The sequence below is a fragment of the Lynx canadensis genome, chromosome A2 (genome assembly GCF_007474595.2).
Source record: "Lynx canadensis isolate LIC74 chromosome A2, mLynCan4.pri.v2, whole genome shotgun sequence".
Lineage (NCBI taxonomy): Eukaryota > Metazoa > Chordata > Mammalia > Carnivora > Felidae > Lynx > Lynx canadensis.
Genome location: NC_044304.2, coordinates 85476003 through 85502863, shown reverse-complemented (window position 1 = coordinate 85502863; position 26861 = coordinate 85476003). Strand labels below are relative to the sequence as shown.

The window sequence follows — 26861 nt, the reverse complement described above, 5'->3', positions numbered from 1 at the left end:
GACTGGGTTTGTATGTAATAGGTTCTCATAAACATTTGTTGAATGAACACATAAAAGTGAAAAGAGCAGGGCTGGCTTCATCCCTTGATCGAGTTTAAGATGCTAAAGAAAAGCAGGCTATCCCTCAGGACACAAAAGAAAACCAGCTAATCTGGGTAAAAAGCCTTATTACACCAAAGAATGAAAGAAGAGATGGCCAGACTGTTCTTTCCTCTGCATGTCCTAAAGAGGAATTTCATACGGAAAGCAATGCATCTTTCCTTTTCAGTTTTCTTTTATTAACTCCAGTGAGAAAACTTTATTCATATTTCTGCATGTCTAGTTTTGATTTCTACTTTTTCTCTCTTCCTTACTTGTATTTTTACGACTAAAGCATTGACTGACTCGTTCACTACTTTTTCACAGCTTCTCTTTAGCTTTACAAATCCAGAGGAAAGGTATATGTGTGTGTGTTTGTGTGTGTGTGTGTGTGTGTGTGTGTGTGTAAAACAAAGACTTTAGAGAAGTCTAAAGATTGTAGACTACTTTACTAATTATTCTATTACTTCCCCCGAATTACTACTCTATTTTTTAATGAAATAGAGTTATAGGAACATTTTCTTAGGTAAATTTAGGCATTACTTTATGAAAAAAAAATGTGAAGTAAAGGTTAGTTTTGATTCTATCAGAAAAATGAGTATTTTGTTATATTTACTATGAAAAGTTGAAAAACTGGCAAAAACAAAAGAAAATTTCAAGCAATGGAATAAACCAAAGGTATCTTAAGTTATTCTGGAATAAAAGGGCTAAAGAAAAAAAAGGACTTCTCTTTCCTTTGAAAATTAAATACCCATTAGGAATAGTGAAATCATGATGAGCTTTAATTGTATGATAATTTTTGTCAATCGTATGGCCTAATGTCTAATTTTTGTTTCCCCGTATTTAAAATGCTAATGTAGTATGAATATAATAAACTTTATCTAAAGACATTTCGGATTTTGTAGTAATAAGAGTTTCCTTGAAAATGTTTGGTTAGTATTAAGTCTCTTAGAATAGATTTTTTCTTTTTGACCAATATTTTATGTTTTCTGAAGACTTAACTATGGTGTATTTCATGTCCAAATGAAAGAATTTCATTGCAAAATATTGCTTGGTACCCAATGAACATCCATATATATTTTATGTCACATAATAACAAAAAAAATGATGATTCCTAAATAAGTTTCAGTGGGTACGAGACACATTTGAATGGTTTTTACTTAGAGACTAAAGTCCTTTTACTTCACTCTAATTTAAACACCATTTAGAATTCAAGAATCAGTGAGAGTAGAAATAAAGCTTTATAGCAACAAATGAACCGGATATTGAAAATGTAACCAGATTTTCAAAACAGTGTTTAGTGTTATTCACAGATATATATTCTTCCTTACTTGTGATTTTTTTACGTGCAATCTAGCAGATGAAAGCATCATGAGGCCAATGGCACAAGAAGTACTAAACAATAAAAGAGGCTTTGGATTCTTCTGATATTGTGTTGAAATACTTTATGCTAATAAGAAAACGATAACTAGGGTATTAGACATTTCAAATAAAGGTGATGCATTATAGTCTCTGCACGCAATGGCAAACTATTAGGAACTAAATCTGGAAGCATCAAAACCCCACAGTGAGAATTAGTCAAATTTTTGAAGAGAATAAATAATTCTGTTTTTCACTATGACAAGGTAAAGACTACTAAGCAGAGTGAGCTTAACAATAAGTAGCATTTACTGAATGTTGATTACTCAGTCATCTCTTTGAACTTCTCAAAACAACCATATAAAGTGTAAGATGTGATGAAGTTAGGGTTATGCTCCGGGTACAGGTTTGCTAACACAGTCTGAGAGAGGCTAAATTACCTGCTGAGGTCTCCAGTTGGGAAAAGAGAGAACTGAAATTTGAATCCAGGTTTAATTTGATTCTAGACCCTTTGTGTTACTTCATCAACCTGTTTCTCAACTGTGCAGAAAAAAAAGGGGGCTATTCTTTATAAGAAAAGCAATAAACAAACAAATAATTATCTCGGATAAACGTTGTAAGAGTGAGATTTCAAGGCCTTCTGCAGTGTTTCTTCCATTCTCTCCTAGGGGCCTTGCTCAAGTGGAGCTTTGAAATTGTGGTTCAGAAAACTTCAGTTAGGTTCTAGAATGATTGGCTCTTAGCAAATCCAGAGATGAGTCATTGTTAATGGTGTTGAATGTAGGAATTCAGTTAGGTGAGTATTTATAAAATTTAAATATTTTAAGAATGGATGAAAATGAACTTGAGTTAATATATATGGAAGTCTGAGCTAGAATGATTTCTGTACTTCAGGAAAAACATACCCACTAATTAGTAAAATTAATAGGCCAAAAATAAAGTTGCATGCTCTTATACTGTAATGATTATCATTTTAAAACTAGCTTTTTGCCTTCGAGCTATCGGGGTAAAGACCTACAGGAAAACTACTGTCGAAATCCTCGAGGGGAAGAAGGGGGACCTTGGTGTTTCACAAGCAATCCAGAGGTACGCTACGAAGTCTGTGACATTCCTCAGTGTTCAGAAGGTAAATGAACCTGAATGCCGTGTGGGGCACTCTGCTCCCGCTTTCTGTAGAACTGCATCTCGCATTAAAGGTTAACAGAAATGAATTAAACCATAATAAATATGTTGTTCATTCAAATGCAACTAAAGATAATTATCTGAGCATTTTTACTTGACGTCTTAAAAACTGATTATCATCAGATTAATGCAAAAGGGTTATGAGTTTGAATTTCAACAGAGCCTGAGGCATCCCTCTGGGGAGAGTAAAAGCTTGGGCTTCCTCATCTACTGTCTTGAGTTCACATACCTCAAAATCTGCTCCCATACACCACCTGAAAGGAACCCAGTGAAGCTTAGTTCTTTAAGAGTAAGGCTAATTCCATCCATCTAGCACCTGCTTCTGCAGAAATTTTGTCAAACCTACTCTGAAGTGGTGTGGCAAGAGTACATGAACCCAGAAGAGAATATGGGAAGGGGTCGCTGAAAGTTCAATACCCCCGTGTGCCTTTTGGTGAGAAGCAAATCTGACACACAGACTGACACTAAACACCACTGAGAATAGCATCTGAAGAGATCAAAGCAGTAGTAGCTCCCCAGCTGTCTTGAAGGCAGGCACCCTAAGTCCACGCCTGTTTTCACCTCCTCTCACAGCATAACGGGGCACTGTCCCCGCTGTTGCACTGGAAAACTGCATGCCTGACAAGAAGGAAGAGTAACCACTTCAGCACTGGATGTGGTTTCATTTTTCTTAGTTACCTGGCTACTGAATAGCTGGCTTTTTAGTTTTGTCAGAAACTAAGCTTCTAAAAATCCAAAGGAAACACGGATTAAGTTCTGAGAGAAGTTTAGTAGGATTTCGACGTACTCGGGGGTAGGGGGCTGCTGGAATGCTGTCCAACTTTTATAGTATCTGTTTGTTATTAACCACATTTTTTGGAACTATTTTTCCATATATCCATTTAATACCAGGTTGATATTTATCACATAAAAAAGGCCATTGTTAGCTTAATTGTCACGGAGAAGGTGAATTTGTTTTCTGTTGTTAGTTAATTTAAAATTCTTGACTTCATGTGCTTAGAGCCAGTTCCATCTGTGTTTGTAAATTCTTACTTTCCATTCCGTATCATATTCTGTTCACTATAACTTCTTCATTGTTTTCTTCTCTTTTAAAAATAATAAACTGATCTGTGATAACGTTATGCACAAGTCTGTTTTGTATGAGTAAATCTGTAATTAATATTTGTTTTAAATTTACACATGGAAGAAAAACCCTTGCTCTTTTGGGAACTCTCCAATATCACAGTTTTCTGAGGTTGAAAGTCAATTGCAAGGAGTTTTGTTCATTTTCTTTTTTTTGACCTGAGAAAGTGCTTTCAAGGGAACGTAACCTGGTCCAACTTTAAATAGCTTAGCATTTATGTTACCTGTCTAGTTCATGTGGGAAGGAGATTTCTCAGCCCTGGTTTATAACAACCTTCATCAAAATACACTGGCATAGATCTGGACTGATAGACAACGTAGAAAAAATGTGCTAGAAAAGAAGTAATTGGAAAAATCCTGTTTCCAGTTATCCTCATCACATTAGAATGTTCATCTCTATTATCCTTTAATAATCTGAGGTCACTACACCTCCCTTAGAAAAGGGCATTGCTCATTACTATTAATTGCACATGATGCTGTTGGTCACTGTGGCATTAAAAGTTGCAGATATGCTTTTTCTGGAAGCAATCAGAAATATGACAGTATTAGAATAGCCCTCTTATGAGTGAACAAACACCTGCCCTGTAGGCTAAATATATCTCAGGGAGTGTGAATTGAGCTGTGATATTTAAATTCACACTATACTGAATAATCCTTTAGCAGGATTTTACTGAAGAAGATCTAAAATAAAAAGCACTGTCAATAATTAATAGAAAAAAAACAGCTGTTTATAACATGGATAATACAAAATATACAAAATAATGTAAGTGTATTTTTTGAGATTTTTGTAACCATATTTAACTCTTGACTAAATAATCTTCTGAAATGCATCTGAATGTTTGGCTCATAAGAGAAATATATCTGATATCCAATGATTAATGTTATTTTTAAAAATTTAATCTTTGAAATATATTAAGAATTCCTAAAGAAAACAACTACTTTTATCACATTTAGAACAATTATGTAAAGAAAATAGCATTAATATTATAATTCAAATACTGTAAAAAACTGAGGTATCTAAAATCCAATTTCTTGCTTTAACATTAGCTTGGGATTTAAAACAAAGCAATCACCAGTTATTGAAACAGATTTTTTTTTAATGACTGTCAAATAGTCAAGTAAATATATTTTATTAAATCATAATCATTATTTTTAATGCCTTACACTTAAAATCCCAAATACTTCTGCTATAACTTTATGTGTACAATTTCATATTCTGTGGAGAAAGATCCTTAAAAACAAAGATTTAAATGAAACAATTATTTATAAATGTGGATTTGTGAAACTATCCATATTTCAAACATTCAGCTTTGCTGAAGTAAGCACCAGCACGGATTCTCAAAATAGTTGTTTCAGTTTTAGTCTGTAGAGTCTGTAAACTCAGATCACTTGTAGTTTTATGACTGAGAAAAACAGAACACAATAGGTTTTGAGTAAGTTGGTTAGTATGATGAGAGAGATACTAAATTAATCTTATTTATATTACAATCCATGTGCAGTTAATATGGTTTTCTACTTTCATTTAGGCCAGAAATATATTTAAGAAAACCATTCTAGTTATGAATAGGAACATTTATTTAGTTTGAGTTTATGTCATCTAGGACAGCATTTTGCTTTTGTTTTCTGTTTTTAAGGGATAAACTTGCTAGAACGGTTGAACAGTACACTGGCAAAAACAGAGCCCAAAGGAAATAGATCAAGAGGGCCAATCCTCATCTTCTGCAGTGTTGTATAGATCATAACTTCCACCTACCTCCCTGAGGAGATGGACTTGATCTCCATCCCTACTGCTTGACTTTGAGCTTGGACAACTTAGAAGTTTCTTAGAATGCTGGAAGTTTGAAAAGTGACTATGAGTTTAAAATTTGGCTTTCTTGAGGTACTTTTTATAAGTAACCTGATGGTTTGATGCAGTAGTAAAACAACAAACTTTTCAGCCTGGGTAAGATGGCCAATCTACCTGCTTTCCTTCTCTCCATCCTCCAATAGGTGACAATACAACAGGGGCAACCTATTGTAAGCAAGAAGGCAGAGGGTAATGAAGATAATGTTATAAAAGCCAGGGAGATCGACTTTCTAAAATTATTGCTATGAGTTTTTCTTAAGAGGATGACCAGTTAGAACACATAGGAAACAAAAGCATGGGACAAAAAGATAATTAGGAAGAATGGAATGAACACTGAACTGTGGGTCAGAAGACCAGTGTTCCAGGCACAGGTTTGACATTTTCTGTTTTAGGTAAGTCCCTTAAAAATGGTTTGAGCCTTGTTTTCCTCATTGCAAGGATCAAATGATGTCTTATATGTTAAAAGTACTGAGTACTCAAAGAACTTGTAACTATAATATATTTACCATCCCAGTTCTATCACAGGACACATTTAATTCCCATCCCATCAATGACTTTCATTGCCTACCAAAACCTAATGTTATTCTTGCTAACTTTTATTATTTTTAAAAAATAGCTCCATAGGTTTGTGACTGAATCCATAACTCTCTCTTCACTTTGCTATAAATGTAACATAGTAATTTATGTTTCTGTACCATTTTATGTTATTTTGCTCCATAATGGCCTATCCAAATCTCATCCATCCTTCAGTATCCAAGTAAAATCTGTTCTCTCCTAAAAAGCCATTGCCACAAAACACTTAAGACTTTTAGAATAGAATGTATTATCCACACACTTGCTACTTACTATGACCTACAAGGACCAGAATCATCAGCATCCCCTGAGAGCTATTGATTGATGCCTCAATTCTGATCTTCTGAATCAGAACTTGCTCTATAACAGGATCTCACAGTGACTTTTATGTACAGTAAGGTTTGGAGAAGCACTGATCTACTACACTCATTCTGTAGAGTGGTCATCTTATAGAATCACCGGTTTAATTTGTGTAACTATTTTTCCTTATGAAAATTAAAAATCCTAAAGTCCAGGAAAAATGTTTTATAATAATCCCCACAATACAGCTTCATAGAAAATAATTATATGTACTCTCATTAGAAAGTGATATACTCTCATCAACTGCATCTGCTAAAGAATACATTATAGATATATTCTGATTCCTGATAGAAATTGTACATGTAGATACTTATTTCTTATGTGTGACCATAGTATTATGTTTACTTTTTCATTCAGTACAAAGGAGCAAAGAATGATAAATGCCACATCGTTTTCTGTGAAGATATCACTCTTGGCATTCTTTTGAAAAGGGGAACTAAATAAGTCAGTGGCCCATTCGAATGAAAGCTGAGATGTGTCTGGGGAATACTGGAATCACACGAGAGGAAGCTGAATTGGTCCCTTGTCGTCATTCATAGATTAAGCTACATTAAAAGAAGTAGATGGATCAAGCCAAATGGCCTCATGTTCTAGAAAGTTAATCTAATGTCCTATTAGATTATACAAATTAAAGGTACAGAAGTGATTATTCTAATATTATATCCCAAATTATTACAGATACTCATTAGGCTATATACCAGCGGATAAAGCTAAACATCCGTATCTTTTCCCTGCTTTGGCTAAAGTTAGATGATCAGTAGTCACAAGATACAAATGATGTGTTTGGGGAAGTTTGCCGGATTCGTAAGAAAGCCAACCAATGATTTATTCCACAGGATGCCTGCTGTGCTACAAATCAACCTGTCCATTTGAGAAGTCTCGTTTTCAGCTAGCTGATGTGATTCAGAGTTTTCAGTGTGACATAAGAGGCGAGCCAGAAGAGAACTATTAATTAACCTCACAGAATCATCAGTAGGGTCCTGCATAATTACATGAGCTTATACATTATAAAAACACTGAGTACAAGGAGTTCAATATCAGGTCATCTTTTAGCCTAGGCTAGTTAAGAATGTAAGCCTGCCCAGGTATTTGACATGGTTATTCAGTAACAGAAAGAAGCCATCATTTGTTCTTTTAAAATAACCCTATTCTTTGAATAGTACCAGATTTAGGTTTGCAGCTGATCTCTCAAGTTTATCTGGTCCTCACTTTGACATTAACTGCCGGGGTATAACCTGTACTCAGTGTAAGTTGTATATTTCCTACGTATGTGTTTGGAGAGTAAGTTGAGAGAAGAGAATTATTCTGTTGTCAGTACAGACACTGAAATTCTTTGCATTTTAGACCAACAAAGGGCAGATCCCAAGGGCGTATCTTATATGTCCAGTCTGGGTATCTTTGGGACAGTTACTGAGAAATTAGAAAGGCAGCATCCTGGCCTTGTGGTAAATTTTTATGACATTAACTACACAAATCCCATTTAAACTATATGAAGAGTTCTGTAGGGAGTATTTTATGCCACTCTTTATGGACATTAGACCCCAATTCAACGTTAAAATGGTATGTAAGTTGTTATAAAAATCTTTTTGCTAAACAGGTGATTTACTGTTCTTTCAATGGAATGGTGGTGTTCTTGATTTTGCTGTCAGAAGCAATTAACATGCCGTACTTTAATTTTATTAGTTGAATGCATGACCTGCAATGGGGAAAGTTATCGAGGTCCCATGGATCATACAGAATCAGGCAAGATTTGTCAGCGCTGGGATCGTCAGACACCACACCGGCACAAATTCTTGCCAGAAAGGTAAAATACCACCAAATCGTGCTTCCAATGATTCTTTTCACAAAGTGTTATTTGCTCCATGACAAACTGCTAGAGAAATTCTCCTTATATTATGATTTCTGGATAGTCTTGGGGCAAAGGGACTTCAGACGAGGCATATGAGAATGCTGGCCCCACCTCTGACCGGTCTCTGCTGAGGAGACTGAGTCCCTGAAATCAGGATGGTCGGAAACACAGGAGCATCAGTGAGGGGCAGAAGGGGAGCACTAACAGAAGCTTCCTCTTTCCCTTCCATGGCAGGGAAAAGACAGAGATCCATTAAGTAATGACCACAGTCCAAGCTATGGGAGGAGGCATTATTGCTAAATACAGGCCAATGTCCTTCTAAAGCCACATCTTCAATGACTTAGGTAAAGTGGGGTCACCTGTGTGACACCATGACATAGGTCATGCCCATAGACAGGGAATGAAAGATGGAACAAACAATTCTTTGGCTGCTTTATCCTAGTGTGTTTTGAAATCGCCAGTCTGGAGAAGTCAGGCAACCACGTCTACATTTCTCCTCAGGAATAGGTTTTGAGCTTAAATGGTTAAAAAAAAATATGTCTACTATGGCTCATTCCTTTCACATGAAATATTTTAGTTGACAAAAATGTCTTTATTTTTGTTATAAAGAATGAAAATACAATTGTAAGGGAATTTCTGTTTCCATCTTTCTGAAAGGTGTTGTTCTTATCTTTTTGTTTGTTTTTCTCTTAAATTAAACCGCGTGTGTGTGTGTGTGTGTGTGTGTGTGTGTGTGTGTGTTTAAGTGAATCTCTTGTCCTTTCAGTGAGTGCAGGAGGAATATGGTAGCAATTAAAATCAAGTCACCAATTCAGGACCCTGTTAATTTAAAGGGAGGAGGGTACAGAGAAAGTGGTGTAATGGAGTTTCTCTCTCTCATGGTGGAGGTGAGGGCATGACCTAGAAGGGCTCTATTTTCAAAATTGATCTATCATTAGTAACAGGACTATTGAAACCTAACTTTCAGTTTGAACTTTAAGCCTGCCCCAGAAAAAGACCCGTTTTCTTAATGAGCAGGCTACATGAGGTCGTGTTTATGTAATCTGTCCTTAACTGGGCTTTGTGAGAAGGGGATTCAGTTTGGGAGCTCAACCTGGTGGACAGGTACCAAATGAATCTAACTTATTAGCAAAGGGATGTGTTCTATACTTACCAGATATGGAAGCTAACATACGCAATAGTTGATAATCAGCAGTTCTTGTAAGGTAACAGGAAATCTCTTCTTTCCCCAGCTAGTAGTATCCAAGCTCCGTCGAAAGTTACTTTGTGAACTGAGGGGTGGGTGGTGCTTCCAGGCAGATTTACATGACACTTTTCTTGGTGTGGTTTGCAGATATCCCGACAAGGGCTTTGATGATAATTATTGCCGCAATCCTGATGGCAAGCCGAGGCCATGGTGCTATACTCTTGACCCTGACACCCCCTGGGAGTACTGTGCAATTAAAATGTGCGGTAAGTTAGGGTCAAATTTATTGCTTCCTTTTCCTCTCAGCCTGGATCTAAGCAGGCGATTATTAGTGAGACAAGTTAACAACTATTTTACTTGATGCTTTAATGGGTGTAGGCTTTAATATTTTAGGAATGCATTCCATAATTCTATCCAAGGCTTTTGAATTTTCAGAGTCATTGTTTTGAAAGAGATAAGTGTGCAAGTGAACACAAAACATTTATACTTATGATGAAGGCCTAAACATTCTTATGTTATTTTAAAAAATATCCACAGAGGGAGAAAAAAGATCAGGGACTGTGTGCAGTATCATAATGTCATTAGGGCCTTAAAAGCTAGGACCTTAGATTTTTACCTTCCAACCCGGTATCCTTTCCATACCTTTCTTCCCCAGACATAACATGAGCTGTCAGCTGACTGTGAGCCTCTTCTGGTGAACAACAGAGGCTGCGGTGAAAAATAACAAGTCTAATAGAAGAATCTCAGAGACATCTTTAATCTCTAGTAGCTGATCCCCACCCCTCTGGCTGACCTCGTACGCAGCCTGTATTCTGTTCAAACCTGTCTTTTAGCTGTACTGTGGTCATTTTCTATATACTGGCCTTTACCCAACACTCCTGAATTTATGGTAAAAGCTTCTTACCTCACTTGCTTTATGGTAGCTCTTTAAATCTGTATGTTTGGTCCCCTCCTCCATGGTTAACTTACACAGTTTCACTCTTTGAAATAATACTGGATAGTTAGATATAGGCATGCTTTAATTTCTATGGGTACAAGTCTTATTTTTTCAGCTGGATCCTAAAATGCTCTAAGACTAGTAGAATTCCATGACTTTGCTAAGGTATAATAACATTAGAGATGGGCTTGGCAGCATAAAGATATGCATATAGAGAGGAATGTACAAAGAGAAATAATCTACGTAAGATAAGGTACCAGCACCCTGCATGATAAGTGGACAGTTATGAGGATAAGAATAGGTAGTTGCATATCTTCCTAGAGCAGCATGATGGGGATATCCCTTTGAACAAACCTAATTCAACATTATTCACACTGTGATACTGCCAAGGTAAATCTCTCTCCACCTAGACCTGCTAATAAGAGGAAATGTTTTGGACAACTCAAATAAAGCCCATAGAAGGAGGACACGTCTGGCATGTGTGAAATAACCGCAGACTCTGGTAGACCTGCAGTGTGAATGCAATGTTCTAAGGAAACTGAATTATCTGTTTGGTCCCTTGGCATAAAAGATGACTTCTGTGACAGTGTTTCTCTGTATAGATTGGGGTAGTTCCACTCATTGACTTCTAAAATCTCATTAATCTTCCCACCATTTTAGACTACTTAGATACAATAAACCAACTGTTTCCCTTCCGTTTTGTGTGCACAAATGTTTGCTTTTAGGCACTCCTGTAAATTGTCTCAGGAATAAGATCAGTATAAATACATACACACAGACACGATCACATGCATAATGATCTGCACATTCACTGTTGCCCTCCTATTCTTTTCCAACCAGTATTTGGTGATTTTAAAAGACACTGTGAGAGAAAAGAAATAAAATAAATATGATGCTTCCTAACTACCAGATAGATTTCTTTTTCTCTTCTGTCCAAAGAAGTGTTTGCTAATTATGCAACTAACATGCTGTGATTCAGATGGCTTTGTTAAACAGAGAATCGTGTGTATAGGATGGTAATGCTAAGAAAATGGTAGTAGAACATGTAAGCCAAACCCATATAGTGAAGAATAAAATCATTTCTTAAGCATGGAGAATATTTCAGAAATATTTCATTACAGGAAAGCTTTTAATTTGTAAAAGTATACATGGAGACTATACTCTTATTCAGATGAATGGAAGTTGATATTCTGCAATTCTGGAAAGCATAAGAGATAAGGTTTTGTGAATATTCTTGCTTACATTTATAGCAAAGCATATAATGCAAAAGTAAGACATTTGGTGATGCTTTCAACTGTAGAACAGGTTTATATTGCTGCATAACAATTTGCCAAAATGTAGTGGCTTAAAACAGTACACACTTATTATGCCATAATTTCTGTGGGTCAGAAGTCCAGGCATGACTCAGGTGGATTCTCTGCTTAGGATCTCACAAGGCCATGACCCAGGTGCCCACCAGACCTACTCTCTCATTTAAGACTCAGTATCCCATTCCAAGTCCAGCAGTTGTTGGCAGAATTCTTGTGGTTATAGTATGGAGGTCCTCAGCTCCGAAACACTGCCTGATGTTTCCTGCTCTACGACCCTCTCCACAACAGAGAATTTTACTTCTTCAAGGATAATGGCAGAGTTTTCTGCTAGTTTCAGCCTCTGACCTCTACATTCTCTTTTATTTTTTTTAATTTCTTAATTTTCAAAATTTTTCTTTATTACACAAATCCTCTAAAAGCCTTAACATTAACTTCAAAATTTAACAATAAATCACAAGATATTTTAGGAAAGAATTTTTGTTTGTCAAGGAGATACAGGGACAAAACAATAGCATGGAATAGGTGTAATATAATGTAATAGACATTTTGAATAGCATGCCACTTGAATATTCATGTGCAATAATGGCAATTTCTAATTAAAGGGCAATAGTTATTTTAAAGCTCTACATACTCTTTTAAAGAGCTCATCTGATTAGCTCAGGGCCACTTGAGGTAAGCTCCCTTTAATTAACTTAAAGTCAACTGATTAGGGACCTGACTTATACCTGCAAAATCTCTTCACTTTTGTTGTACAACATAAGCTGGTTACAGAAGCCTCCAGATTGCTGTCTGTGAAGCCCTCGGGAACACAAAACTCTCATAGGGGTCTGTGGACATGGACAGCTTAGAGGCTCAAATCCTAGCTCTTTTACTTCCAGATTAATTCTTTCCCCAAATCTTCTGCTTGAGATGTACATGTTACTAAGGAGTTAGTCAAGTTCAAAATCTTACCTTCTCATTCACCATTACTCTTTCTTACTTTCCCGAATAAAACCAAACTGCCCATCCTTCCTGAATTTTATTTTGGTACATTGTCCTGGGCTGTAAAACCTTGGGAAAACTAAACCAAGAGACCTTTGCAAATGCTATATATTCATGCTGCTTATCATTTATGTACTACTAATAATTACACAACTCTATTTGGAATATATACATACATACGTGCAAGTGTTTTTGTATGTGTGTGTAGGGTACATGTGTATTTATCCCTTAGAATACTATGGTCACAAGAAATTTAAATAAATTTCAAAATATAAAAATCTTTGAGAAAAGTATGATGGGGTTAAGAATAAAAGACTCTCGAACATAAAATACATTAAATTCAAGGGGCACCTGGGTGGCTCAGTTGGTTAAGTGTCCAACTGTTGCTTTTGGCTCAGGTGATGATCTCACAGTTTGTGAGTTTGAGCCCTGCATTGGGCTCCATGCTGACAGTGTGGAACCTGCTTGAGATTCTCCCTCTCCCTCTCTCTGCCCCTCCCCTGCTCACTCTCTCTGTCTCTCTCTCTCAAAAATAAATAAATAAAGTTAAAAGTTAAAAAAAAAATTCAAATAACATTCCATGGGTAAAGTGGAATAGAAATACTAATTCAAGGAGAAAAAGAGTTTGATAATATACATTTATCCAAGAACAGGTAGATATCAAATCACTCCATTAATCTTTTTTAAAGTGCAATATAAAAATTTAGGTGTAAAAATGACAGTAGTTAACATACGCTAGAAATCACATCTTTCGCAACTATTTAAACTTACCATAAAAAATGTGGATGCCAACTTAAAAAACATGTGGGAGAACATAAATTTTTGTTTTCAAAATTCTCTTAGTAATGGGAATAAAAAAAAAAAAACAAGAGCAAAAACCAACACACCTCCACCAACTGAAGATCACTATATATTTCCAGTAATTGGCAGGAGAGTGCTGAGACAGGAGGCAGGTGGGTCTGATAAGAGCTAATTGGAACAGGCCAGTAATGTGAATTAATGCCGTAAACAGTGAGCATAACAAGGTGAGGAAGGATGTGAATGATACTGAAGAGTCTGAATGTCCAATATGTAATGACAAATTGGATATAGTGGGAAATGAGATAGGGAAAGAGCAAAGTCTTACATATTTCCTAAGTTACTGAGTAGATGATGCATATTTGAGAGAGATGTAACTTTGAGGAGGAAGATAAGAAAGCTGAGTTCTGCTTATGCTGAGATGTAGGTGCTCGATGTCTATGCTCATAGCACATCCAACTTCAGTCTTTTCTGAAGGTCTTGAAAAGTCATAAGTAAATAGTGACAGAAAAAACTTCTCCAGAACAGCAATTCCAGGGAGCACACAGAAAACACAAGGAAGATTGTCGGCCCCTTTTGCATAGGAGTTATTCAATAAATATTTACTGACTAGCTCTCATACCTCAAAATTTTTTCTAGATTCTGGGGGTATAGAAGTGAACAAAACACACCAAGGTCTATGATAAAATGAAATTTCAGAGCACTAGCAAGAACTAGTAAAGTAAAAGCTGACATTGCCGTGACATGGGCATATTCACACCTTTCAGAGCCAAGGTTTTGATGACTGCTATCTGTTCCTTTTATTTGTTAAAAGCTGGATGAGCCACAAATTAGTTCCTGTCACTTTGCTCCCAACCTTTTAATCTTAGAGAATCAGTGGACGTATCCCCAAAAGTGAAGGATGAGTGTTGCTCATCACCTGACAAATGTGGCCAGGACAGGCCTTCTCAGTAAACCTTTGCACCATGTTCCTCAGAAAGCGATTTCTACCCAAATGGCAACAGTTCACAAACATCTTGGCTATATACCTTTTAAAAAATATATTACAGGGACGCCTGGTGGCTCAGTCAGTTAAGCGTCCGACTTCGGCTCAGGTCATGATCTCATGGTTCGTGAGCTTGAGTCCCACATCGGGCTCCATGCTGACAGCTCAGAGCCTGTAGCCTGCTTCGGATTCTGTGTCTTCCTCTGTCTCTTCCCCTCCCCCGCTCATGCTCGCTCTCTCTCTCTCTCTCTCAAAAATAAATAAACATTAAAAAAAATTTTTTTAAATATATTACAGTTGTATTTGACAATTAATACCTCAATAAAGCTGAAAAACGGTTTCAAAATTTTATGAATACACTGTGTCCTTCTGAATGCATAGGGAACAGTATAATGTGCATGTCTAATTTTCTACTAAGAATCACTGAATCAAAAGCACAGGGGTAGAAAAGAGGGAATTGAATACTTTAAAGTTGCCGTAAGGTTTAATCATACTTAAGCTCTGGAACCACACGTGATGTAGTATGGAGTGGGCAGATCATCTGAAGGGACAAGTTTAAAGTCCAGGTGCTGCATCATGAAGCTTTCCATTTCTGAGTCAATAGGGTTTCTATCTCCGTCAATCAGTGCAGAGACTTCCTAAAGGAGGGAATATGAAGAAACTCAAGGGCAGATCCCATCTTCTGGAGGTTAGTTATCCTCATCCAGAGAGACCAGATGCTCATAGTTCTTCAACATCAGATCCCTGTACAAAGCCCTTTGAGCAGGGTCCATGCTTTCCCACTGCTTCTGAGAGTATTCTGTGGCCACACCCCTGAATGTCATCCCATTTCTTACTCCTATTTTGTCTTCTTTCTACTCTACCGGGCTTTCTTCTCCAGCAACATGAGCATAGGCAAAGCAATCATTCCAGGGGTCAGTGTCACTCAAATTTAGTTTTGGGTCAAATCCATCATCGCCATGTTGAGGTAGGCCCACTGGGTCCCATAAGGGGAATCATTTCACCAATTTATCCTGAGAAACTCTGAGTTGAGTGAGCAGAACTGCATATAAGTGAATTCTAAAATGGCGGCTTGAAGGGGCTAGTGGGTCTCTTTATCAATCTTCTCCCTTAAAAATTCCATGACCATCTTTCACATGTATTCCACAGAGTGATCTTTGCTCTGCACTATCCACTTCTGGTTCTACCTGGCTATATAACTTTTAACAGATTTCCAAGTATATGGAATTTTAGACATTGCAAATATATAACAAATTGGGAGTCCTGTATAATACCTGAGTGAAATTCTGATTTTCTTATGGTTTTCCACTATAATAACTTTATATTCTGAATAACAGTTCCATAGATTAGTTCACTGCTTTTTAGAGAGAAATAATAATATTTGTTGGGACTAATTATATTTTTCTGAAGTGAAAATACTTCTCTGGCAATTGAAAAGCTATAATTTGGTTGATTGTCATAGAAAATCTTCTTGATTATTTAAATCAGTTATTCACAAACTTCTTGGACTGAAGATATCTTTACATTCTTTACCATTATTGAGAGCCCCAAATTGTGTATGTAAGCTATACGAATCTATATGTACTGCATTAGAAATTAAAATGTAAATTTAAAGAATATTAATTCATTAAAATAGTGACGAGCTCATTGAATGCTAATAAATACAACATATTTAAAATGAAAACTATATTTGTCAGAAAAATAGGGAGAACAATGGCAGTGTTTTAGATTTTCTGCAAATTCAGATTTTTTGCAAATTTCTTCAATTGATACCTTAATTAGAAGATGGCTTTGTGTTTCGCATTTGCTTTTGCATTCAGTTTTCTGGAACATTAAACCTCAAGTGCTCTAGGAATTTCACTGTATAAAACACAAATGACATGTTAGAATTGTCCTAATAGAGTGTTTTGATCTCCGAGATCCCCCAAAGGACCTCTGGAACCCCAGGTGTTCCTCTGCAAACAGCTTTTTTGCTACATGTCAGACCTGTAAGGCTGATGTGGTCCCATTAGGATATACATTAACTAGCATATACCTGTTGGATGGTCAAATTGTTTTCCAGTTCTCACCAAGAGCAAATCACCTGGTTGGAGATTTCTATCATCTATCACGTTTTTCTGATTTTCTTCTTTTATCCTGTAGGATGGTCTAGTCTGCTTTTCAAGCTGTCTTTTGTATGACTGATACCACCATTACATCTAAGGTTCAAAAACCTAGAATGATCCTAGACATGATCTTTCCTTCACTCCTCACATTTGACCCACCACTGTCAATTTTATTTTGTATATACCTCTCAAGTCTAGCCATTTCACTCTCTCCTTTTTCCATTAGTGTTATTTTTCTTCTTGAATATTTAAATTGCCTTCTGAAAGGAGATGAATCCATATTCACTAGTTTTTCCCTTCAATCCCTTCTTCATACTACAAACAGAATGATATAAAAATCTGAGTATATCATTTCCCATCCCTAGCAACACACACACACACACACACACACACACACACACACCAGTTAAAAACCTTTCAATGATTTCCTTCTACCTTAGAACAAAGACAAAACAAAACCATCTTTTACTTCCCTACCCATATCTCTAACCTCATATACTACCACATTTCTCTCCAAGGTTCTCTATTCCAGCCAGAATAGCTTACTTCCTATGCTTCATATTTTCTATATTCTCATTTATATTTCCTTCACCCCTAACTTCTTCTCTGCCTTGAAAATGTTTTATTCTTTTTCACCCAGTTGACAGCTACTAATTGCTGAAATTTCCACTCAGTTACTATTTCCTCAGTTAGCATTTCTTCATCTGACTTCTCTGACTTGGTCAAATTCCTTAGTATATATTTATACCATAATAAACCTCTCCTATGTGCTTCTCAGAGCCTTGTCTTTACATTTGTTTTTGAAATTATTTGATTAATAGCTCTATCAAAATTTGTAAGCTCCACCAAAACACAGATCATGTCTCTTTTCGGGTCAGCACATTGCCTTAGACAAGACAGGGATTCAACAAGCATTTGTTGAATGAATGAATGTTACATTCCTATATAGTGGTAGTTTTTCATTTGTGTGTGTTTGTGCGTGTGTGTGTGTGTGTGTGTCTCCTGGAATGTCTTTTATGCTTCTAGATTTTCATATGACAACTTAGCTTTTCTCAGATATTGCCATGCATGAAGATTTGTTTCATGCTTTCTTCCTATCACCTCAACCCATCCTGAACTCATCCTGAGGTTTCATGCTTCCCTGAGATACTTTTGTTCATTTGTTGTTAGTTGTCGGGAGGGCTTTTTCTTTACCAAAAAATAGACATATTTTGTCATGTTTTGCCTTATTTTTCTCCTCCATTTTCTTCTTTTTTTTTAAATTCTAGACACATATGTGTCCAGAGCCATTTTATTTATTTTTAACAGCTTTACTGTGGTGCAATTAATATAAACTGTACATATTTAATGTATACAATCTGATTGATTTGATCATATGCATATACCCATGAAACCATCTCCACAATCAAGGTAATAAACACATCAATGATTTCCAAAACTTCTTCCTGCCATTACTCTCCTTTTTTTTTTAATGTATGTGTATGAACATTTAACTTGAGATCTACTCTCAACATTTTTTTTTTTTTTTTTAGTATACAGTGTCGCACTGTTAACCACAGGTACTATGTTGTTCAGATCTCTAGGTCTCTATAATTTACTCATTTTGCGTAACTAAAACTTTATACCTATGAAACAACTCTCCATTTCAGAAATGTTACCTAGGCAGATCTTTGATAGCTAAGATTTCTATTCAAAGTATTGTTATAGACTGAACTATGCACCCACCTCCTGCCATACACACACACACACACACACACACACACACACACACAAATTCATACATTTAAGCCTTAATCTTCAGTGTGACAGTATTTGGAGATAGGGCATTTAGGTGGTAATTAAGGTTAAATGAGATCACAAGTGTGGGACCCCAATCTGATAGGATTAGTGGCCTTATAAGTAGAGTAAGAGATCTCTCTCTCTCTCTCTTTCTCTCTCTTTCTCTACTGCTTATGAGCACACAGCGAGAACGTGGCCATCTACAAGCCAGGAAGGTACTCTCACTAGAAACCAACTTGGCTGGCACCTTAATGTTTGACTTCCTAGCCTCCAGAATTGTGAGAAATACATTTCAGTTGTTTTTAAGTCTGTGGTATTTTGTTACGGTGGCCCAAGCACACTAATACAGGTGTGTTTGACAATAAATAAAAAGAATCCTTCCTTCTAGTAATCAATCTACACTGGTGTGGTTTTAAGAGAATATCTAACCTTGTAAAATTGAGCGTGTTTATATGTTTGGAAAAGAATGTTAGCACATTATTTTCTTTCTTAAAGAAAGCTGTTTATTTCTCAGAACTTGTTATTTTATCCAAGGCTAGAACAGAGATTCATAGAAATGAAATCTCATTGTATTCTGAGTCAGACAAAAACAATGCCATCAATACCCTTTCTCAGGGGAAAGATCTTATACTTGGAGGTCTTTTTCAAGTCATCTTCTAAGGAATAAGAGTATAGAACTGAAGACCTTTCGTGAAAGTCTTGTCTCTTGAGCATTTTATACCAGTAAAGGCTTGGATAAAGTCCAAAGAAAAGTTTCAGATAGGAATTCTAGGCTCATAGGGAAAGCAAACGTGCAAGCAATTTGAGGTTTGTACTTTGGAGTCTTTATACTACTTTCCCATGTCAATTTTAAAACAAGAAGCTCTTTAAATTTTCATTGAGCCTGATCCTGCCATTTGCGGACCAAAGAGCACAAGTCTGTTGATGGGAGAATAGCTTCACACACTGTTCCCAATCTCTAGGGACCACCATAAAGTAAATCCTATGTTTCAGTTGCTCTTCAGTAGCTGAAGTGGGAATAGAAGTGGGTTGTGCAGAAGTATTCCAAGGAATAATGAGGTATTTGTCCAATGGCCTGTGGAGCAACTTGCTCCTAGCTATAGGCAAAGCAACAGCAACAGTGTATCACCACTGGGATATCTAGATTTTGGGGGAGAAGGGGGACTGTAAATGTCAGGGTTTACTTATCCTTCATGGAAAGCTTATGGAACTCTGTGCATGGCTGTCTGTAATATGCATGTGCACTTGTATTCTCCAGTTGCCTTTCACAGACCTCCATCAGGGCTCTGAAGTTTCTCGGCAAAAACTCAGCAAGACTTCCACAGAGAAAATGGATCAGATTCATTATTTGTCATCTTATTCTAGTGGTCTTTCTGTTGGGTGGCAGGATGTCTGTCCCAAGCATCACATAACAGTTAATGTTCATTCTCTCAGAAAATCTATTCAAACCTTAAAGTCCCCACCAGATATTATAGCAATCAGATCATAACACATCCATACCAGCAAAGTGAAATTAATATTCCAAGAGGCACCCATTATATTTGATTATGTTGTGAAAGAACAGTACAAAATTTCAGTAGTCAATGTTGTTTTTATAAAAAGCATTTCCAAACAGAAAACTTTATGTCACTCATCAAAGAAAAAACATTTCTTCACTCATAGGTCATGAAAGATCATACAACTATCTTTACATGTGCTTCCAAAGGGTGGCCACCACGGGCACACCTGAAAAAAATGCTTTATTTGTGAGGAGCTCTCTTATTTGTGAGTTTCTCAGATTTTTCAGTGTGCTTGGTAGACACAAAATTGCAAAAATGTTTGTATATATGAAGATATACACATGTTGCCTTGGCTAAACTTGATCAACTGCAGCTGATATTTAGGGACGTTTCTGTGCTTCTTTTCTTTACCACTTTGGTCACAGAAGACCTCAAAATCTTCCCTTATTCAGGTCCCATGTTATAAAGTATTAAGTCCAGAGGAATAGCTTTCCCAAAATTTAATAGCTTTTTCCAAATCAACTGGCATGAAACATTTATTTTGTTTTTGCATCAAGTTTTGGTATTTATACAGTAGGACAGGTAAAGGAGTCTATTTTATTACAGTTCAGGAATAATTCATCTTGTTTGAGTAGGAAATATGTATGTAGGCAATAAAGAAGGAACATTTGTATCACAGTTAAATGGTCTATGAAAAATCATTCACATGATCCTCATCAGATAATATGTGTTCAACAGCTGTATGGAATTTCATAATAACTCCTATTTAGTGGTGAAAATTATTTAGTTACCTTGTTGTACTAATATATCTTTTTTTGGCCTATGATATTTATTCTATACATTTTCACCAGAATTATATAGCTTTTCTTTATGAAGGCACTTTTAGCAGTTGAATGTCGAATGGGATAAATACAGACTCACTAACTTCAGAGAGCACTTTTTGAAGAAAAATATTATCTCAATACTGCTAGTTTGCAGTTAAAATCATAACCATCAAATTACTTGAGGTATATATTTCAAAGTTATGGATACTTATTAAAATAAAAGTAAACAAAAAGAATACTATTAATTATATTTTTTTATATCTTGTTGAGGCCTGTCTTAGTTCGGGCTGTTATAACAGAATACTATGGACTGGGTGGCTTATAAACAACAGACATTTATTTCTGACAGTTCTGGAGGCTGAGAGGTCAAAGATCAAAGTACTAGAAGATTCCTCACATGGTAGAAGGGGTGAGGGAACTCTGTGGTGTCTTTTTTATAGGGGCACTGATCCCATTCATGAGGCATCTGCCCTTAAGACCTAAGCACCTACCAAAGACCCCACATCCTAATACCATGACATTTATGATGAGGATTTCAACATATGAATTTGGGGGAGACATAAATATTCAGTCTGTAGAAAGGCCTAATGAAAAGTTATATTTATTCTGCACTATGTTGTATTTTTATTAATGTGCAGTAATTTCTGTAATTTCCAAAGGTTTGAGTTTCCACCTCCAAATTAGAATCTGTTAAATAATCCAAATTGTTTACAACAAATCCAAAATTGTGGGTTTTATTTACTCATTTTAACTAACACTGTCTTTAAGTGAGTATTTGGTGGCTCCTTATATTTATATCAAAGTTTTTAAATTATACTAATGGAAGTTTAGAAAAAAAACTTTTCAACAAAATTGTCCAAATGAGGATTTTATGATTGCTACTTTTAAAAGTGAAAGAATCTTTAATTAAATCTTTTTTGAGGAAACTTTGCAGTTGAGATACAAAGTTAGTACCAACAATTAGGTCTCTAAACTTGACACTGGGATTTTAGTGGATGAATCAGCAGTGAAATGTCTTCCACAATATCCACAATATTCTTATTCAAGGAGTCCTTTTTTTTTTTTTTTTTTACTTAGGGTTTTTGAAATTTGAAAACTTTTCTCTCAAATTAGGAAAATTTTCATCTTCGACTAGCTTTAAAATTTTATGATTCCTCTTAATAATTTCTTTTTTTTAAGTTTTTTGAATTTATTATTTGAGAGAGTGTATGCATGAGTGGGGGAGGGGAGGAGGGAAGGAAGGGGGGAGAGAGAGAGAGAGAGAGGGAGAGAGAATCCCAAGAAGGCTCCACACTGTCAACGTGGGGCCTGACTCGAGGCTTGAATGCATGAACTGTGAGATCATGATCTGAGCTGAAATCATGAGTGGGGCGCTAAACCTAAAGAGCCACCCAAGTACCCCATCCTGTTAATATCTTCTAAACATGAACATGAATTTTCTGGGTATTGAGTTCCTCATGAATTATGATAATATTTATTTAATTATCTCCCCTTTTACAAAAAAAAGTTCAATTAAAATTGTTTTGACATTAAGTCTCTATGTATGGTTTCAAATTTTAACTGTATGGGTTATTTCTGCAAAATGTCACTTTACAAAGGTATTTATGAAAAAAAATTGAAGATCCAATTATTCTTGTCTAATAACACATTCTAGAAATTATATTTGTTTTTAATCTTATATTGATATCGTAGTGTCCAAGGAGCAGAGTTTGGTAATTTCTGATGGGCTCAGCCTCTAGCTATGTTCTCAGTGAGATGTGATGGACACATACCTAAGCAAAGGCAGGTGTGATAGACATTGAAAATCGTCAACTTTGGGTTTTTTGATTACATATTCACGATGTTAGAGTAATACTTGAGAAAAATGGGACAGTAATAAATAAAACCAAACACACACAAATACATAGGAAAGCAAGACAGTAGAAGCACACAAGACGGGCAATCAGGTCCCTGAGAAGAGCAGTTGAAGTACTTTTGTTCTGTGCCCTAACTCTGACTTTACTGCTGTGGCCTGGGTTCTGCATCCTGAGGTCACAAGTTTGTTTCCCAGGAACTTGTGCCCAACAGGTGGGGGATTAAAAACTTTTCTTCTTAAAATGTTAAGCTAATGAACTGATGGGTTTCTGGAGACATTTGTTTTTGTCTTTTTTCACATCATAGTTTTGTAGCTAGATTTAAAATATGTCAGTACCAGCTTGACCTTTTAACTGTCTAAAGTTATCACCTTTTAAAGATGTGCCCCAGCCCCCCAACTCAGTATCCTCAACTCATTTAACAGTTGACTCAAATAATCAGAAATACAGTTGCTTGTTGGTATTTCTTTTGATAAAATATAGTTCCTGAGGATGTATAAAATCCATCTTACTGTCTATTCCATCAAATAGCTTTAATATTAAAATCATAAAGGACTTGGTTAAGTAGCACTTTTTCTATACAAGTCATTTCTTCCAGGCCAATAATTTTTTTTTCTTCCTGAATCACTGTATGTTACCAATATCAGTATACATTAATTCTCAGAAATCAACTCTCAATGACCACTTTACAGATCAATCTCTGGACATTTTACTTATCTCCATTTCAAGTTCCTTTTAATTTAAGGTATTTCGGAGACAATTTTTTATTCCCTAAAGTAGATATATAAGCTGCCAAGGGGCACCTGGGTGACTCTGCTGGTTAAGCGTTGACTCCTGATTTCTGCTCAGGTCATGATCTCACAGTTGGTGAGTTTGAATCCTGCATCGGGCTCCATGCTGACCTAGCGGAGCCTGCTTGGGATTCTCTCTCCCTCTCTCTCTCTCTGCCCTTCTGGCTCTCTGTCTCCCTTTCAAGTAAATAAACTTAAAAAAATAAAAATAAAAATAAAAAATAAAAGTGTGGAAGAGATACATAAGAAATAAAAGCATATTTTAAAAAGAACTGTTATTAGAAGGGCAATTAATGGAAATCTGTTTATACAACCTAGTCCAATGGTTGAAGTGGTCACTAATTAATCTTCCTCCTTTTTCACGGAGTTTCATAGAATAACGCCAAACTGAGGCTCCACTTAGTTTGCATGGAACTCAATGAAATAAAACATTAAGTCCCATAAGGTGGTGATTATTTGTAAGAAATAAATAAATTTAAATAAAATTGAAGAGCCATTTAAAAAGAATTTACACTATTAAATATGGAACTTTTATAGACACCCTTAGCCTCTGAAGACACGTCTAATTCTGAATTCTTTTGAGAAATGATATATATAATTCCAGAATGTATGAATCAAAGATATTTATTCACATCCGAAGCTGTTGTAGAGTGTGGCAATGTGAGTTTTATCTAGAAGCATCATTAATGACCATTTAGATTGTAAAGGAAACTGAGGAGTTTACATTACTTTACTCTATTGAACCATAAACATTTTCATGATATTTTGAGAAGGTGTGTGGATTTTAGTTGCTCCTTAAATATTTTCAGTTTCACTACTGAATTAAAATTAGTGAAATTTTAATTTTGTACTTTTTATACTTTGTTACTGAGATTTTTATGATCTGCATGGAATGTGGTAAGCATTATATTTGGACTAGGAAAAAAGCATGAAATAAATCTGCCTAGGAACAATTGATTTCTTTTAATGCCAACAAATTGATTAAAACATTAACATAGCTTAGAATATATTTATTATACTGGAGGAGAACAGTGGTTAATGCCATTACCAACTTTTGTATGTATTTAAACAAACTAATTTTCGGAATAATTGTATAGCCATTTCAGAAATACTGTCTATTCAGCATATGTTAGTTATAGCGACATATGGAAGTAAAATGCCTTTAAAAATTTTTTCAAAAATACACTATTTTAGTGTTTGAATGAAAATAAACTTGGAATGGAGATAGTAATAACAATAAATTGACTTAAAACAGTGTCAACACTAAGCAATTTTATTTTTGAAAGAAAGAGAGAGAGAGAGAGAGAGAGAGCAAGTGGGGGATGGGCAGAGAGAGAGAGAGAAAGAGGGAGAGAAAATCCCAAGCAGGGTCCACGCTGTGTGCACAGAGCCTGACGTGGGGCTTGAACTCACAAACTATGAGATCATGTCCTGAGCCAAAATCAAGAGTCAGACTCTTAATAACTGAGCCACCTAAATCGATTTTTTAAAAGATAACTGCTCTGTAGATCAACTTTTCCCTTTCTTACTTTTTTTATGACCAAACTTACAGCATAGTGCTTTTTAATTTCCCTGATTGTTCACTATAGTACTCATAGATATTTTTCAATTTCTAAAGTAAGAAAAGTGATTATAAAATATATAAAAATTAATAAATAGAAAGATTGTACATCTAACATTAATGAATGAATAGACAGAATCAGGAAATTTAAGTGCTATTAGATGACGTTCTTTCAAACTAGGCTAGATAAAGTCAAGCTAGAATATTCTTTTTTTAAATGTTTATTTATTTTTGAGAGAGAGAGAGCATGCATGCTCTCAGGGGAGGAGCAGAGAGAGGGAGACACAGAATCTGAAGCAGGTTCCAGGCTCCTTGCTGTCAGCACAAAGCCTGATGCAGGGCCTGAACTCACAAGCCGCAAGATCATGACCCGAGCCAAAGTTGGACATTTAACCTACTGAGCCGCCCAGCCGCTCCTAGAATATTCTGTTTCATGAGCAGAGAAATTCTATAGTTGAGTCCACCATGTTAACTCACTCCTTTAGGCTGAGTGAGAGAGCAATAATGATAACTGAAAAAATATATTCTACTCAATTATTACAAAAACCTATGTGACAGAATACCTTAGTAATCCATATGCAAAAGAACATTAAGAGATGGATGAAAGATTTAAAGATTGTACTTAAGTTTAATGCTGTTTTTACCACTAGCTCACAGTACTATGAATGACACAGATGTGCCTATGGAAACAACTGAATGCATTCAGGGTCAAGGAGAAGGTTACCGGGGCACCACCAACTCCATCTGGAATGGAGTTCCCTGTCAGCGTTGGGATTCCCAGTATCCTCACCAGCATGACATAACTCCTGAAAATTTCAAGTGCAAGTGAGTATATTAGGCACATATAAATTTCAGCAGGCTCTCAGGAAATGAGGAAGAATGGTGACTCTAATAATTCCTGTGTTAGTAATTCTTAAACTTTAGTGTGTCTAGAGATAATCAGGAGTTAAAACGCAGATTCATCCACGCAGATATTTTGATTCCTTAGATATGAGATTTGGCCCTCAAATATGCATTTTAATAAGCACTCTAGGTGAGTTTTGAATCAGATAGTTGAAGTACCATATTTTGGAAAACGCACCTCTAGGTTTCTGATCACAGCTTTGTTTTTGCAGGTACATTTCATAACTCATTTAAGGATAATGATAGCCAGCCAAGTTTCAAGCTAGTGCCTTCTTAAAATTTCACATTAATTTTAGGGGAGATTACATTTTTTTCCTTTTACAAAAAGAGGCATGCCTTCATTTCAATCAACATTGTAAACTGATGTGTTTTCGGCCTTGAAGAAATATTATTTTTAAAGTCTCAAATGAATGTTTTCTGCTGTTTCTAGATTCCCTTTGAAGAGTAGGAAAGTAAAACAATTATTTAGATGAATCAAGCCAAAGAAACTGCCCTTCAATATCAATTATATTGCCGCTATGTGCCTTCTCCATGGCTGTTTTTTTTCACCGCTTGACTTTTGCTGGACAGAACAGCCACAATGCCATGTGTTTTTAAATTGTCCACCTTGTTATGAGGAACATAAAATGATTGCTTTTGAAATTTATAACACACGTGCCATTCATAGTGGCTTTGCCGAAATAGCACCTATAAATAACATATATTGGCTTTATGTAATTGGCTTTTAATAAGAGAGCTTAACATTTCAAGATGGAGAATTATGAGCATGAGTTGGCCCATCCACTGGAGAGAGGAGATATTTTATAGGTTCGTTGCTTGTTTTAGCTAATTTAATGTATTTGCTTAGATAGTAAAAACATAAGTATTTTTTTCATTATTTTATAATAACAAATGTTTACTTGTCATTGTGGGTTTGCTTCCCTCGTTTACTTCAGAGCAATTCTCTCTGCTCCTGACCCATGTGTTTCACACCTCAGAAG

The 26861-nt window shown here is 35.9% G+C and overlaps 1 protein-coding gene across 6 annotated transcripts in view; it reads left to right on the top strand.

The window, feature by feature from the left end:
- The window catches only part of HGF (hepatocyte growth factor), a 79969-nt gene that overhangs the window by 16202 nt on the left and 36906 nt on the right, over positions 1-26861 (top strand). For 3 of the 6 annotated variants that reach the window (XM_030307856.1, XM_030307854.1, XM_030307857.1), the window contains 4 exons: positions 2421-2563; positions 8204-8324; positions 9703-9821; positions 25629-25803. In XM_030307856.1, coding sequence (XP_030163716.1) covers positions 2421-2563; positions 8204-8324; positions 9703-9821; positions 25629-25803 — 558 coding nt within the window. Of the gene's footprint in view, positions 1-2420; positions 2564-8203; positions 8325-9702; positions 9822-10210; positions 11402-25628; positions 25804-26861 lie in introns of those variants that run through there. The other 3 variants (XM_030307855.1, XM_030307859.1, XM_030307858.1) reach the window with 3 other exon arrangements.